Source organism: Aethalodelphis obliquidens, unplaced genomic scaffold (genome assembly GCF_003676395.1).
Source record: "Aethalodelphis obliquidens isolate GAN/ISIS:26980383/991018 unplaced genomic scaffold, ASM367639v1 scaffold16, whole genome shotgun sequence".
Classification (NCBI taxonomy): Eukaryota; Metazoa; Chordata; class Mammalia; order Artiodactyla; family Delphinidae; genus Aethalodelphis; species Aethalodelphis obliquidens.
In genome coordinates this window covers 23,184,945-23,202,441 of record NW_020837960.1, presented here as the reverse complement: position 1 = coordinate 23,202,441, position 17,497 = coordinate 23,184,945, and the positions used below count along the sequence as shown (strand labels likewise).

The 17,497-nt window shown below is 36.1% G+C and overlaps 1 protein-coding gene across 4 annotated transcripts in view; it reads left to right on the top strand.

Moving 5' to 3' along the window:
- Window positions 1-17,497, top strand: part of NBEA (neurobeachin) — a 627,914-nt gene that overhangs the window by 317,922 nt on the left and 292,495 nt on the right. For all 4 annotated transcript variants that reach the window (XM_027116524.1, XM_027116522.1, XM_027116523.1 and 1 more), the window contains 2 exons: window positions 10,347-10,455; window positions 14,308-14,474. In XM_027116524.1, the coding sequence (XP_026972325.1) occupies window positions 10,347-10,455; window positions 14,308-14,474 (276 nt within the window). The remainder of the gene's footprint in view (window positions 1-10,346; window positions 10,456-14,307; window positions 14,475-17,497) is intronic.

The window sequence follows — 17,497 nt, the reverse complement described above, 5'->3', positions numbered from 1 at the left end:
ACGTGCTAAAGATGCTGGGTATAGACCCAGGCACTGCTCTAATAGAGCTTTCAGTCCAGTGGGAACAACAGTGTTAGGTTAAGTAATTACTGATGTAATAAATGTGCCAAAAGGCAGATAGAGGATGGGAGCAGATAACTGAGGGAAGTAGGGAGAGTAGCTCGGATGTTTTCAGGTGAGAAGTGAGCGGGAGGTGAGTATAGACAGTAAGTACTTACAACTATAAGAAGGTTGGCCAAGAAGGGGAAAGGGTGGTTGCTGGTGGTGGATAGGGTTTTAATTTGAGGGGGAGGAGGGGAGTAGAAGGAAGGATTTGAGTACTTTAAAATGCTGATGGAAAGAAGCCAATACGGTGGGAAAGAAAGAAGAAAAGTTTCTACTCAATTAAAAGAGTACAGTCTCTGAGAGGGGTGAGGCAGAGGGACAGGGGTTAGCCTTCTGTGGATGAGTATTGAGAAAGGATGCAGGCAATTAAATTGGTGGCAGGATTCAGAGAGTTTTTGTAATGATGCCTTCTATTTTCTCTATAAAGTGGCAGTTAGGGCCATTTTCTGAGAATGAAGGAAATTTGGGGAGGTAAGTGTTATACTTGAGAAGAGTAGAAAATATTGAAAATAGCCAGTGTAGAGAAACTGGGGAGTGAAACGACTAAGGAAACACAGGAGACTTGCCAGTGTTTGGGGGACCGGATGGAGGATGCTGTCTTTGCTATTGTAGTGTTTTCCCCAGTAGTCCACAGGACAAAGACGATGGGCATTGCTTTAAGACATTCACTTCTCTAACTTTAGTGAAAATAATCTCTTCTCTGAGCACCAACCCCTCCACATCCCTAATCCGGATTAGGTGCCTTCCCATGTTCTCAAACCACCTTCCATTTTCCCCTGTTTTATACTTACCATACCATAGTGTTAGTGCCTGTTTATTTGTGGTGTATTTTTTATGGCTATTTCCACAGTGCCTATTATAATGTGAAGCATGTGTGTATTATTTGTAACAAGTTTAAATACCAGTTCTCCTAATGATAAACTATTAGATTCTAGGCATGTAACATAATCTCCCTCTGACATTGTTTCACATCTTACCTAGTTTCTCTGAAGGTTGGATGTAATATATGACATTTATTACAACTACAGTAATATAGACACTTTAAAAATGGAAGGTTATTTTGGGCTTCCCTGGTGGTGCAGTGGTTGAGAGTCCGCCTGCCAATGCACGGGACACGGGTTCGTGCCTCAGTCCGGGAAGATCCCACATGCTACGGAGCGGCTGGGCCCGTGAGCCATGGCCGCTGAGCATGCGTGTCCGGAGCCTGTGCTCCGCAACGGGAGAGGCCACAACAGTGAGGGGCCCGCGTACCGCAAAAAAAAGGAAGGTTATTTTGTTAGTTTTTGTTACTACGTACAGTATATATTCAGAATTTTGCCGACTCCTATCTTTAGTTTGGTCCATTTCCTTTCAATTTAGACCTTTCTCTTTCATAAATTTGAACTGGGAGTTCCAGATTTAAAAAAAATCATATTGAGATAGTTCTGATGTAGTTACAGTAAAGACACATTCCTCAGTTTATCTGGCTTCTATTTGTTGATGCCGACTCTATACTAGGCACAAATTAGATTCTTTACGTACACTTTTATCCCATTTGCATGGACATACAACATGTTTCTTAACTTTTTCTAGTAGTGTAAAATGAAACATACAAAATATTTTCTCTTGGTTGTTAGAGTATGTCTTTAATTTTCCTTGTGGGAATGAAGATAAAAATCTTTAAGTGGAAATTGTTATAAATGTTTATCCTACTTAACAGCTACATTCGTGAATATAATTCATCAATCATAGCTGGAGAAAGCAATTGTGCAGTTGTCTACAATTAACGACAAAAACAGTTGATGAATGTGCAGCTGAATTAAAGTACTCCCTAGGACAGGCTGAAATTATAAACTGGATCATTTAAAGGAATCTAACAAAGGATCTTTATAATTAAAACAAAGCAAGGTTAATGGGATGTAAAATTGCCTATAATATCTTGGCAATAATAATTGGATTTTAAATTATTAAAATATGAATTGAACTATAAAGCAAATAAGAAAGACTTTCAAATTATAGAACTTGAGTGATCTTTTGAAATAAATTAATCATTTGCCTAAAATAAACCTCTATCACTCTTTTGGAAGCCTATAGGATATAATTAATGAATATTCATAACAAGCTGGAATGTATTCTTGTTTAGCACTGAATTTGACCTATGATTCACAAGATTCCAATTTTTTGTTTTGTTCTTTAAAATAAGGAAAAATGTATAACCTTGCATTTCTTAACGTTTTGAAGAAGAGAAGCACATCGTATTCAAGTTTAATTATTTAGTGATTATATGGCCCAAATTTGAATATCCTCGTTAATTTAACAAATGCTATTCAATAATTAAACCAATAAGCTTTGGTTTGCTTGAATTTGTTTCATGTCCTTGATTTGGCAAAAACTGTGTTTAAAAAAAAAAAAAACAGCACCTTCTAACACTATAAGAAACTTTTTTCTTAGAGTTGAGAATCTGATTTAAAGTTGAACCAAGAAACCCTGGAAACTCCTGGAAAACAGAAGTTCCTTTATATTTTTTCATGTAGTACCTAATTTATTCTTTTTTTGTACTACTATGTTATTCATTTTACACATGTAGTAAGTTATTAAACATATTGAGGTTTGCAAACGAGGTAAAAAAAAATCTGTGCATTTACAAAATTAATTGTATAGATCTTAAACAGTATTGCTAATTTATAGACTTAACTTTAGACATTGGTGATAAATAATATATTTACCTGAAACTAAGATAAACAAATCCCATTTAATAATGGCTAGATTTCAAGTAAAAGTATTTCAAAATTAGTAATCATATATTTTATTTGAATTGCATTTTTAACCATGTTTAAGATATATCTGCATATGTATATATATTGAGATTTTTTTTTCCTTCTGAGAACAACTTTAAATATACTTTCCTTCCAGGCACTATTATTTTAGCTTTGGTGAGAGTTAAATAATATTTCATAAAACACTAATAGTTTTTTGTATTAAAAAAAAGAAAAAAGGGATAGGTACCCTGTTTTTGGCATAATCATTTCTGTGCCATATTTCTTCCTGTTTCTTATTTCTTAGAGACATAAAGTTTTGTTTTTGTTGTTGTCCTTAGCTTACATATTGCAAGCAAATGCCAGCCTAGCTTCAAATGATACGTCTTTATTAGAAAACTTCGATTTAGTTTCTGTGCCCATTCTGACACACAGGATCACTTGGTAACAGAGGAGACTAGAGTTGGCCTTTGCATTTGTGGCTGGTATGTTGTTTAAAGAACAGACACAGGAAGAAGTGAACTACCTGGTTACAGGAGAGTCAATGCTGCCATGAAGATATAGTGTGTGTGGTCAGTCCAAGGATACACTAAAGGTGAGAGGTAAAAGAATAGAATGAGCAAGCCAGAGTACGGTCATGGCCTGAGCCATTAGTTTTAGTCTAGGAGCTCTTCCCAAGGTACCCAGGGAATTGAAGCATTGATTATAGGCGGATTAGTTTCCATGTTCGTAAAATGAGAACACACAGACAATTTATCTCTCTCAGTTGCTGTGTACAGACCAACATGTGAAAAAACAGAATACTTATTTTATAACATGGCTGTTATGAAGAGTCACAGTCCGAGGTGGACAAGGATTAAGAAAAAGTTGTTATTTTCTAATTACCAAAAGTAGTGTAATACCTGTACAGGTATTCCTGAAGTTCTTAACACCTATGTAAATAATTATAATACATACAGAAAAACAAAACAAAACTGAATACTTATAGAATACTCATTATATAGTTTTAGCAGTGATACAAATACATTTTACATCTGGTCTTCATCTCAAAGTAATTTGTAATTGAGAAGTTAGGTTTTACATGCACAAAAAATTAAACAGTTCTAAGTGTCATAGACAGTATATAACTAAGTGCAAAAAATTGATATAAAAATTGCATTGACTTTAAGAAGAAGGACCTATTTCAGTGGACAGTGATGATTGGGGAAGGCTTCTTTTAGGAGACAGAACCAAAACAAGTATAGGCACACTGCGTGGGATCAATAAAAGAAAAAAAAAAAAAATCAACCCTAGCTTTTTTTGTGAAAATTAATATTTAAAACAACAGAAAATACCTTTATGTTCTTTATTATCTAATAAAGCAAATATGGGCATAATTATATGTTAAAAGTTATAATCTGTCTTTGAGCTCTATATATCACTCTTTTTCTGAGCTCTATATTATTTATATTAAAAAAAATTATAAATGTTTCCAGATTTTTTAATAGTCTATTAAACAACTCTAGCACAGGAAGAAATTGAAAATTGCTAATACAGCCAGACTCTTCCTTGCAGTGACACTAGAAACTCTATGCCTAATTCTTTTAAGGTTTTGGGGCCAGAGGAAGTGACACTGAGGTGTTACATCTGCTCCTACACTGTGTGGCCACTTTACTTCCAATCAGGGTCTGTTTTCTTGACTAAATAAATCAGGATCTAAAATTTAAGCTGTAATCTTACAGCTTGGGCATGCACTGTTTCTTCCAGTTTATAGGATATCTGAGACAGTGCACACCCATTTTCTAATCAGAAAACTAAAACTCAGACACAAGGAAAATTTATTTGTCCAAGTTTATAACACTAATAAAAGGCAGAACTTAAATATAAACTAGTTCTGCCTTCTGTCCCCTCGCTCATCTAGAGATGATGAAAGACTAATTTGTCTGACCTCTCATATTGCCTTTCCTACTGACATTTTTTTTCTTTCAGTCAAATTACAGGAATTATTTATATTTAAAATTCAGGATCTCAGGGTTTCAGGTCAATGACAAGCAATTTAAATTATAACAAACTGCATAAAATTAGAAACTTCCTAGAAAATCAGAACTTGCTGCAATGATATCTGTCCCATTTGGAAGAGAATACTTTGTTTTGTCTCCTGACTTCTTTCCTGTATCCATGACAACTCTGTTTTAGGACAGGAATGAATATAATTGAACAAATTGTTTTCTTTTTCTATTTCCTTTGAAAAATAAACTTACAGTAGAAGATAAAGACCACTTCATTTACTTCCTATCTTGTACAGATACTCTGAGGAAGAAAATGTTCCGTAATTCCCAAGTTATCTGATTTTTATTTACCTCTTTTTTATGTGCTAAATGTATCATAGAATTTTATAGTGTTAAACTGTCTTAATCATTAAAGTTCTGTTTCTTCTTTGCCCCCCCTTCCCACATAACCTGCTCATGTATTCATTCAGTCATCTTTCCATTTAGTCATGTGTTATTGGTGAGTCCATATTTCATGACATGTATATGCAGATCATGTTGGAAACAGAGATGAATAGTGATTGTACCTCATTTAACGAACTTCACATTCTAAGAGAGAGAACCTTATTAAAAGGAAAAGAGAGGGGAAAAAATCCATAAGACAGTGGGATAAATATTATAATGCCCAGAACATTTGAGAAATTGGGAGATCTCTTACTTGTATTGAGAGGAGGGAATGACAAGAATTACAGGAAGAAGAAATGGCACATACAGAAATCCTGAAATAGCATGAGCCATTAAAAGAACTAGGAAGGTTTTTCTAGAACATAGAAAAAGTATGCTAAAAAGGCAGTAGATAAGGTTACAGAAGTAGACTGATACCTATATATAATGTTTGGCTATTATCCTGTCTATTAAAAGTAGCCATTGAGGGCTTCCCTGATGGCGCAGTGGTTGAGAGTCTGCCTGCTGGTGCAGGGGACACGGGTTCATGCCCCGGTCCGGGAAGATCCCACATGCCGCGGAGCAGCTAGACCTGTGAGTCATGGCCGCTGAGCCTGCACATCCAGAGCCTGTGCAAAAAAGTAGCCATTGAAGAAATTTAAGTGTAAATAACAGTAACGGCAAAGCGAAAAATGTATCAGAAGGATGGAAGATTTGAGGGAGGCAGAGAAATTAGGAGGCTATTGTAATTGGATGAGAGATGATTAAGGCTTGAATTAAAACAATGTTAAAGTAATGAACAAACAGATTAAAATATATTATGGAGGTAAAATTGACAAGACTGGTGATTAATTTAGTGTAGGATGATCTTAAAGTCACATTTCAGCAGATTGAAAAGTGAATAAAGCTGTATGGGTAACTCAGTGATCTGAGGTTATCTTCTGCTACAGAACATTCACATCCTACTTAGGATATACTCTTTGAGGCAACATGCATCTTATAAATGGTTTAGGCATGGTTTAGGCTTCTCCAGGGCCACATCTCCCCCCTATAAATTGGTGTCTCAAGGAGTAGGAATGCCCTGGGGACATATGCCTAAAACAGCAGTGCTGTTAGGATTTTAAATCTTTAGCCAGGAATTAAGTATAGAACCTTGCCTGAAACTTTCATGCTAAGCCAAGATCCTTAAGAGAGGTTGACGTGGTTCTAGTGGGCTCTCCTTGGTACCAAAAGAAATAAAAGCAAATGCTTATCCAAGTTAGGTCTGTTGGACTCCTGATTAAGACCAGAAATGAGGTAACAGTCAAAGAGTACTAAATATATGAGAATGAAAGCCACTATGTATGAGAATCAACAAGGAAGAAAACAAAAAATTTAGACCCCCAGGGACTACCAAGATTAGAATTGTGAAATACAGGAAATAAAATAGCACAAAATTGAATGAATAAGAAGAGACCATCAAAATGAAGAGGAAGATTTGAAAAATCAAAAAATATAGAATTTAAAAATACAATTGGAAAAAACTCCATGTATTAATGATTCTTCAGATTAGACAAAGATAAAGGGAACCAGTGACTTGGAACATACATTTTGAAATTTTTCCCAGAATGCAGAAAGAGAAAGAAATGAAAAATGAAGTGATGTTAAGAGATATGGAGGTAAACTAAGAAAGTTTAGTTTACAAATCATCAGAATTGAAAAAGGAAAAAAATACAGAGTAGGGGAGAGGAAATATTTTAAAAGATGATTGTTGTGAATTTTTAAGAACTGATTGAAAATAAGAATACAGTGACACAGAAGTCACAATGGACCTCAAGTAGGCTAAATAAAAAGAAACCCATACTAGATACATGGTACTGAAACTGGACAATGCCCAAAATAAAGAGACAAAAACACCCAGAAAGAAAGAACTGATCATCTACCAAAAGGGAAAATTAGAATAACAGCAACAGGGACTTCCCTGGTGGCACAGTGGTTAAGAATCTGCCTGCCAATGCAGGGGACATAGGTTCTAGCCCTGGTCTGGGAGGGTGTCACATACCGCGGAGTAACTAAGCCCATGTGCCACAACTACTGAACCTGCGCTCTAGAGCCCGTGAGCCACAACTACTGAGCCCGTGTGCTGCAACTACTGAAGCTTGCATGCCTTGAACCTGTGCTCTGCAGCAAGAGAAGCCACAACAATGAGAAGCCCGCCCACTGCGGTGAAGAGTAGCTCCTGCTTGCCACAACTAGAGAAGCCTGCACACAGCAACAAAGACCCAACGCAGCCAAAAACAAAGAAAGAAAGAAAGAAAGAAAGAATAACAGCAACAAAGAAAGCTAGAAGAAAGTAACATAATACTTTCAACGTGTGAAAAAAAAATTCTCAATAATTGTATATGCAACAAAAATATTTTCAAAAATTATTGGTGGGTGTGACGATAGAGTAATTTTGTGACATTTTAACTCACTCCGGTCCCAACCTTTGCTCCCCATTTCAAAGGAAGCCATAAAAATGCAGCACACATTATAAGCACTGTACCAGAGGGAGCATAATAGACCTCATTAGCAAAGAATTTTAAATCACTTACTTGTTCTGATCTGTCTGGTGACTCCCTGGAAGAATGGCTTAAAAGATTTGTTTTATTTTACCTAACCTGGAAGTGGCCCAGAGTGGAAAAAAAAACCAAAAAAAACTGATTTCCTGAGGGCATTTGTTGAAGACACTTATAGGCTAATATCTTGGACCTCACTGCCTGAGGTGATAGGCACCTCAGCTGCCTGAGGTGATAGATTAACAGCTGAGGCAAATGATAGACACACCAAAAAGCTTGGGAGGAGCAGCTGGGGAGTGAAATGTACACAAGGGCTTTGAAAAGCTCTGACATATTCCTGGAAATGTAAAGAGCCCTGCACACGCTTAACGTTGTGTTCATGCTCTGGAAAGACCTGAGAAGGCCCCAAACTCTCATCTTTTGCTGATGCTGGGACTCTATGGAAGCAGGAAGTAAATGCAAAGGTAGAGTTGAAACCTGCCTGGCTGAGTGTTCAAGGGCTGTCCAAACACACACATGGCTGCTTGAGAAATTCTGGGAGATTTTTTTGGATTCAGGCATTTAAAGAAATCTCTGTCTAATCATTAGCTGACACTAACATAGTGAAACAGAAACATCAGTGACCACACATGACAAGGAATACACACTTAACAAAATTATTTTAGAAAAGTCAACTCAAGTTTCCTCAGAGGTCCAGATATAGGAATGAGGAGGGAGACCCACGTCTTCACCTAGGATTATGTATTTCCTGAGCAATTACAGCAGGCAGATCAGGAATTGAGTGAAGGTGCTGGAAAGAGAATGGTTAAAGTGTGGACTGGGGGGGATCCTTGCTTGGGGGGGAAGGAGATAAATCTGAGCAGTGGTTGAAGGACTAAGAGAAGAGAGGGATCAAAGAAGTGGAAGTTGGAAGTGAGCTTATTTTTGCCTGGGGCCAGAGAGGGACTAGTGAAGGGGAGAGAAAGCACTTAGGCTAGGAGATTGTGACCAGAGAGTAGATTGTTGGCATAAAGATTTACGATGTGAAGCTGATTATGGCCAGTGAGGTGATTTCCTGAAGTGAGGTAGAATTGAAGATTCTAAAGGAATCTTAGATTTAGGGATTTTTGGTTCCCCATTAAAAGGTCAGAGAATTGTGAGGTACTGTGGTGAACGGTTTCCCATGTGGCTAATGAGGTCACCCAGAATGACAATAAGTCAGATAAGAAGATGCATGGAAATAAAACATCATATATTAGTTGCTATATGACTCATAAGGGTCAGAGGTAGGAGGACAGACTTTCGGACAATTGATGCAATTTCTCTGGTGTGTCTGAGGCATGAGTCTCCCCCACCCCACCCCCTCCTCTGCCACCATGCCTCTTGGCTTTGCCCATCCACTTGTTCTGTTCCTGAGAATAGTACCTATTAACCAGCCAGACACTGAGTCTCTCCTTTCCAGCTGTCTTCTGTTAATCTATTTAAATGTAATCTGCACTAATTTGCACATATTAGATTTTTTTCCTGGCTTTCTTCAGCCTTCATGCACTAGACAAAGCCATTGAATGAAATACTCTAATCTCTCACATCTCTTTTCTCTTTTGAAGACTATCTATAAAATATAGACCAATGATGTCATCAAAAGTTAATATTTGGAGTTTAGTCTTTCTTTAACTTCTTTTATTTTTCCAGCTGCCTCAGTGATTAAATTTAAGACTATCCATATGATTGTTTGCCCTCCAACATCATTTACATAGGAGTTTGAGCCTTTTTTCCCCAACTGTTGTGGTTTCTAGCAGATTCCCCTAACCGTTGTGTCTTTGAATAATTTATGTTATCGTTAACTTTCATGCTGAAGACTAGACCATATTCCCATTGGAATGTGCCTGTGTCCCTCTTATGTGATTGAAGAGAATACTGCTACATGTTTCCAAGTGATCTCTCTACCTGTCCTGCTGCTATGCAAGATTTTAGTGGTGCTTCCGTGCTACTGCCAGGAAGTTCCCGCTGGTCCTAGAGTGACAGTCATAATTTAACCGAAATCTCATCGCGGAGTAACAAAATCTGTGTCAGAACACACATGGATTTTGGAAAGATTTCTACTGAGAACTATCTTGAATTGAGTGCTGCTTGGAACTCATTTCAAGGTAGTTCCATCTAGAATTAAGAATCTGAGCATTTAAGTGAATTTTAGGTGTCCGTCCTATTGTCTGTATTAATTAAAGAAAGAATCCAGTCTATAGATTTCCTAACATATGGTCATCCAGTTTTGTGTGAAAATTTACTTCCATGGCAGTGAATTTTGTTGTTCTAGCCATTTAAAAAAGTGTCAAAAATCCTTGGTTTTTAGTGCATTAAATAACTTAATTGAATTAACTGAATCATTTGTTCACAAGGCACATTATATTTAAGAGGCATTGCTGTAAAAATATAATAGCGTATTTCTTAATTATATGATTTAGCTTTATCTAAAGTTTATGCATAGTTAATACGTGCAATACTGAAATTTGGTTATTGAAAAAAATTGGATTAAACAAAGCTATTAAGAATAATAATTCCAAAGGTATTTTTCTTTTCAGATTGCTATGCCATGCTATGAAGGACCATATAGTTCGTGTTGCAAATGAAGCTGAGTTTATTTTGAATAGACAGAGAGCTGAGGATGTACATAAACATGCAGAGTTCGAGGTAAGGTTTGGGGATTGAGTTAAATTCTGCTTTTCTGTTATAAGTCGGTTGTCACCAATGGTAACCTTACATAAGGTTTTTTTTTTTTTTTTTACGAGAAAAATTTCACTGAAGTCATTTCAGTAGTTTTTAAAAGCTTTAGTAAATGTCAAATACAGGGCACTTATTTCTTTTTACCTCATTTACAACATGAAGAGACCCGTCCTGCCCTGTTCCTAAACAGTTGGTGGACTGAAGTTGTTCTGACTTATTCTTAAAGGCAAATACAGTTTTATAATGCAATTCCTTTAGTAATTTTTCAGCATAGTTTACACACCATTAGATATGGGTGTAACAGTGGTTATATGGAGAAACAGTTTTACCATTCAGTAATTTATTATTTAATAATGTATCTATCTTTATTTAGAGTGGCCAAAGATTATTTTAGTTCATATTTTATATTTATAATTATATTTTAGTGACAAATGAAGCAATGCCATTATATATGATATAAATGTAGATCTGTATGTATCGATCTATATATGGAAATGTAATAGTTGAAAAATCCTCATAAGTACAATTAACTGTCATTTGAGTAAAGAACAAATAGCTGTCATTTCTATTTTATATGCAAAAACTAAAGGATGTTCAAGCACTATATATTACATACTAATAGTTTTTTAAGAACATTATTCTTATAATCCTAGCATGTCAGTAATTATTTGACATTATTTGTATCGTCCTAATTCAATAACATTGGTTTCAGAAATATTGAGGTGACCTGGTGTTTGGCTTAGGTTGGACTTCAGTGGTCTTGAAAATAATATATAACTCCACCAATTTATTCTCCTAATACGACATGCGAACAAGTGTGGTGTGGCTGGAAGCCAGAGCCCACGGTTTCAGTTTTGACGAGGTTTTTATCTCAGTAAAGCAGCTCTCTTAGCCTTGCAAGTTGATGTCCTAGGTCTAGTGATCTCTGACCTACCTAGGTAAAAAGCATGAGGCAGGGGGCTTCCCTGGTGGTGCAGTGGTTGAGAGTCCGCCTGCCGATGCAGGGGACACGGGTTCGTGCCCCGGTCCGGGAAGATCCCGCATGCCGTGGAGCGGCTGGGCCCGTGAGCCATGGCCGCTGAGCCTGCGCGTCCGGAGCCTGTGCTCCGCAACGGGAGAGGCCACAACAGTGAGAGGCCCACGTACCGCAAAAAAAAAAAAAAAAAAAACGTGAGGCAGAAAAATAGCTGTTGTCACTTTAAAACCCATAACCTCTGCTTTATTTGTCAGATGAGACAGCACACACTTGTCATATGGGATTACACCTTATTTTGCAAAAAACAAACAAACATTTTAAACTCTGGTAAAAGTCCATTGACAAGTGTTTGTCAAAATGAAGTTTTGTATTGCTTCAACTGTAAATAGCATCTGATATTTATAACATTGGGTATCATGCTGTAATTTGGATGACAAGAAAAGATTGAGTTCTTTGAATATAATATGTTTAGGTATAAGATATGTCAGAACTCTAGACAAAATAAGAATATTCAATTAACTTTTGACTTCTGTTAGTAAATAAGGCTTAGATTATTAACTGAATTCCCTGCAGAATCAGTTTTGAGTTGATCATATATCTACTAAGAAAATCAGGATATTTTGTGGGAATATAAGCAGATCAATATTTGTCATGTGAAAGCATTTAAAATAGATTTTCAAGCAGCTAGATATTAGTTACAAGCTCTAACATATATTTAACCAAGGTGATGTTAAGCTAAGGGAGGTGTTTCTCGACCTTTTTCTTTGTTGCTCCCCACAAGGAAAATTTTTAAATATTTGTCATCCTAATCAGCCCCCACCTTGATATATTGTATTATCATCAATATGCTGCATATCTGTTTGTGTACCGTATATGCATCTGTGCTTTATACATTAAAAGAGTAAGGTTTTTTCACGCAACTCTAATACCAGTTTTTACCCCTTCGGGGATGAATGAGATCACTCCTGTTGATGATGCATGGCTAAGGGAGGTGTAGAGGCTATGAAGGGGATATGAAGACTCAGGGTTTTTAGATTGTGTACACATAAAATAAACTACTAATGTAAACCTAATTTTGAGAGTATTGTCATTGTTACTTAACGAATGTGCATTGTTTTTTAACCCAGATGTTTCGATTTGTTCTTTTTAGGTTAAAGCTGTATTAGTAAATGCATTGATTATGTGTACGTTTGTGCGTGTGTGGTTTACCAAACTTATATCACTTTTAAATTGTAAAAGATTTTGTAAAAGTCATAACATTTTATACTAGGACTTTTTGAGGAATTTCTGTATCTCTCATATAGACCTGTAATTAAGAGAAAAAATGTATTTAATTTGAGATGGGTACTTCACAGTTAATTTTTTTTGGCTAACCACTGTAATTGTTAAGGAAGAAAAATGAAAATTTAATTTTACTCTCCAAAGAGCTAATGAAATATTAACCTCATTATGGAGGCAGATCATTGTACTAATTGGTGATTCCCTGTACAAAAAGATAAATTGGAAAATGAATTAATCCTTCTTAGGTTACTGTAGGGTTATTTCTCTGGAAGAGATGACTTGTGGTAGTAGTCTGTATCAATAGATAATTGAAAGGAATATGTTCAGATACCTTACATGAAAGATTTTTACTTTGTAATGATGAATGTGAACTCATTATATGTATTTTTTTAGATGTACAAAACTTTTTTTGTAGTTATATGACTTGTATTACATACATGATAATGTTAAAATCTGCAGTCACTCTACCCTATACAAAAATTATTATACAAAACAAATCAAACTTATGGTTAAAGGGATATTCATCTTCATGTTCATGTTTGTATTGAGCCTTTTTTTTTTTTTTTTTTTTGCGGTACGTGGGCCTCTCACTGTTGTGGCCTCTTCCGTTGTGGAGCACAGGCTCCGGACGCGCAGGCTCAGCGGCCATGGCTCACGGGCCCAGCCGCTCCGCGACATGAGGGATCTTCCCGGACCGGGGCACAAACCCGTGTCCCCTGCATCGGCAGGCAGACTCTCAACCACTGCACCACCAGGGAAGCCCTGTATTGAACCTTTTTGATACACAATGAGATTGATTACCTGTGTTGCTAATACCAATGAACTTGAATACAGATAGCTGACAGGACAACTGATTATTAGGGAAGATAAGATTAAGGTAGTAGTTATCATGAGAAACTTTGAATACATTAGATTCTAGAGCTAGGAGACACTGTAGAGAAAACCTTGTTTTAGCCCTTCATTTTACAAATGTAAAACTGAATACAGTGAAAAAAACAGAATTCGCATAAAGTGTGAAATTAAATCCAGGTCTAAATTCCTAAACTACTGCTTTCTCTTCTACACCACATTGCCATTTACAAAATGGAACACTATATATTAAGTGGCAAGTTTTTGATCTATATATAATTATCAGGAACATAACTCTTATTTTAAGTGAGATATATACTGTATAGGTTAAAATAATAAGTAGGTTTACATTTTTAATAAATCATTTTGTTTTTAAAATGCTTATTTTTGGAATATGTTAAAATCAGAATTTCAGAATTGGAAGGAACCTTAAAAGTCATTAATTACTTGATTATATTACTTAATAATATTCAAATTACTTTACATATACTTTATGTATAAACACGAAGAAAGAACATATTTTTACCAGTTTGAAAGGTGATTATATATGTGTGTGTGTGTGTATATTTTAGAATAAACTTTCAAAAGATTACATTATCTGAGTTTTTTAAATTGAATTGATAATTATTACCCTATAACTCAAGGTTAAATATCATTTCTTTCTTATATACGGTAGTGGTTTATTATCATGCACTGTTTGTATTTCTTTGTAGTCGCAGTGTGCCCAATACGCTGCTGATAGAAGAGAGGAAGAAAAGATGTGTGACCATCTCATTAGTGCCGCGAAACATAGGGACCACGTGACTGCAAATCAGCTGAAACAGAAGATCCTTAACATTCTCACAAATAAGCATGGTGCTTGGGGAGCAGTTTCTCATAGGTGAGTTATAAAAAACTAGAAGTAAACAGTAACTCATAGGTTAATTGTAGTAGTTATAAGTAAAAAAAACCTATAAACTTAAAACTTCCTTACAAAATATGATTTTAAAGTGTAAAAAAAGGCTTAATTTTTCTCCTGAAATCTTTAATAATGGCTCTTGAGAATGGTTTAAAAGAAAATCTAAACTTTTAAAAGTAATCTAATGGAAATTTTTTTCTAATTCATAATAATGTGTAACATAATACAAAATTTGTTTAGGCAAGTATTTTAGACTACCATCTCTCATATATAACATGGGTGTTAGTTATAAGAAGTGACTTGTTTTTAATCTTTCAGAGCCAACTCTTCAAATTATTAAATTTATATCATTCTTAATTTTTTTATGCACAAGTAATAATAATATAAGCATTCACTATGGAGAAGTAATACATTCTTTTAAAATTTTTTCTTCTATATTTCTCTATGGAGTCTTTCTTAGGAAAGGTTTCATCTCAAATTAGGGTATTTATGATATTATAATAGAAACAAAACCAAAATTGGTTGTTTTTGCATTACAAGTGTTTTTCTTCCTGAAGTTTTGTGAGCATAAAATTGTTTCATTTTGTTTTGTTGTCCTCTGCACAGTACCTTCTAGAAACATAGTAGTGAAGCAGGTCACTATATTTAGATTGCTAATGTTCTTCATTTGTATGTCTTCATTTTATCTTATCTCATTGACTGTTTTTATTAAGTCTCTGTCTGGCAGAATTTAGGGATTGGGTAAATGTGGACGAGACACTAAGAAAAATTCTGGTAGAAGTGATTCTGTTAGTTAGAGAAGAACATCTAGAATGTGGCCAGGATATTATTTGACAGACTGTCCTGGGGTCTCAAGTATAAGATAGATTTAAGAAAACTTTATTATTTGAATTTAAAGTAAAATTATAACATAATGTCTTTAAAAATAGTTAACACTCTCCTTAAAAAACTAAAAATAGAACTACCCCATGACCCAGCAATCCCATTACTGGGCATATACCCGGAGAAAAGCATAATTCAGAAAGAGTCATGTACCACAATGTTCGTTGCAGCACTATTTACAATAGCCAGGACATGGAAGCAACCTATGTGTCCAATGACAGATGAAGAAACGAAATTGAGTTATTTGTAGTGAGGTGGATGGACCTAGAGTCTGTCATACAGAGTGAAGTAAATCAGAAAGAGAAAAACAAACACCGTATGCTAACACATATATATGGAATCTTAAATTAAAAAGGTTCTCAAGAACCTAGGGGCAGGACAGGAATAAAGATGCAGACGTAGAGAATGGACTTCAGGACATGGAGAGAGGGAAGGGTAAGCTGGGACGAAGTGAGAGAGTGACATGGACATATATACACTACCAAATGTAAAATAGATAGCTGTTGGGAAGCTGCTGCATAGCACAGGGAGATCAGCTCAGTGCTTTGTGATCACCTAGAGGGGTGGGATAGGGAGAGTTGGAGGGAGACGCAGGAGGAAGGGAATATGGGGATTATATGTATATGTATATGTATAGCTGATTCACTTTGTGATACAGCAGAAACTAACACACCATTGTAAAGCAATTATACTCCAATAAAGATGTTTAAAAAAAGTAGTGGGGGCTTCCCTGGTGGCGCAGTGGTTGAGAGTCCGCTTGCCGATGCAAGGGACACGGGTTCGTGCCCCGGTCCGGGAGGATCCCACATGCCGCGGAGCAGCTGAGCCCGTGAGCCATGGCCGCCGAGCCTGCGCATCCAGAGCCTGTGCTCCGCAACAGGAGAGGCCACAGCAGTGAGAGGCCCGCGTACCGCAAAAAAAAAAAATAGTGAACACTCAATATTTGTTTCTTATAATAATAGCAATACCACCACATCTAACATTTATTAAATATTTATTGTGTGCTAGGCACCATACTAAGAACATTACATGGGTTATTTTGTTTAACATTCAGAACATCTCTATTAAGGTTGATACTGAATTTTTTTTTCATATTACAATGAAGAAATTGAAGATTTCAGAGGTTAAGTGAAACTTAGATAGTATCACACAACTTGTACAAATAGAAGCAGAGTGTGTCAATCAGTGTTCTCCAGAGAAACAGAAAAGAACCAATAAGATATATGCCAGACATAGATATAGATAAGATATAGCTATGGATATGAATATGGATATGGGTATAGATATATATAGATTTATTTTAAAGAATTGGCTCACATGCTTATGGAACTTGGCAAGTCTGAAATCTGTAGGGTGGGCTGGCAGGCTGGAAGCGTAGGCAGGATTTCTGTCTTGGGGCAGAAATCCTTCTTCTCCAAGAAGCCTCAGTCTTTTCTCTGAAGACCTTCAACTGATTAGATGAGCCCCACCCACGTTCTTGAGAATAATATCCTTTACTTAAAGTCAACTGATTATAGATGTTAATCACATCTACAAAATACCTTCACAGCAACATCTAGACTAGTATTTGATGAAACAGCTGAGCACATACCCTAGCGAAGTTGACTCAGAATTTAACCTTAAGACAGTACAATAGCACGAGCATTTTGCCCCAGCTATAGACCTTGTCTCTCTTTTTGTGTCATCCAAATTGGATTTATCTACTCAGTTATATGTAGTGAGGACTATAACATTATATTGCTAACAATTCAGCTGGTATAATATAGCATATTACCTTAAATGTATAAAGCTGTACATGGTTTGGTTTTAATATTTCACCAGATAATTAAAATACAGCTAAAGGACAGAGACTTCCGTAGTGACAGTCATGTGGTAACGTGTCAAATGTATCCTCTGCTCAGCTTTCCCTTTATGGTAGCTCATTAGATAGACGGGAAGACTGGCAACAGGACCCCTCAGAAGAACAGGTATCCTTTGTCCTTTTCTGCACATTAACTCCCAGTGCTGATTAACTGAAAAACACACAATCTGTCTATTATCATCCTTTACTAAGTGGGACACTGAACTCTAATCTTTCTTAGTATTTAATTAATAAGGCTCAGTTGTTGGACTGCTTCTCCTTT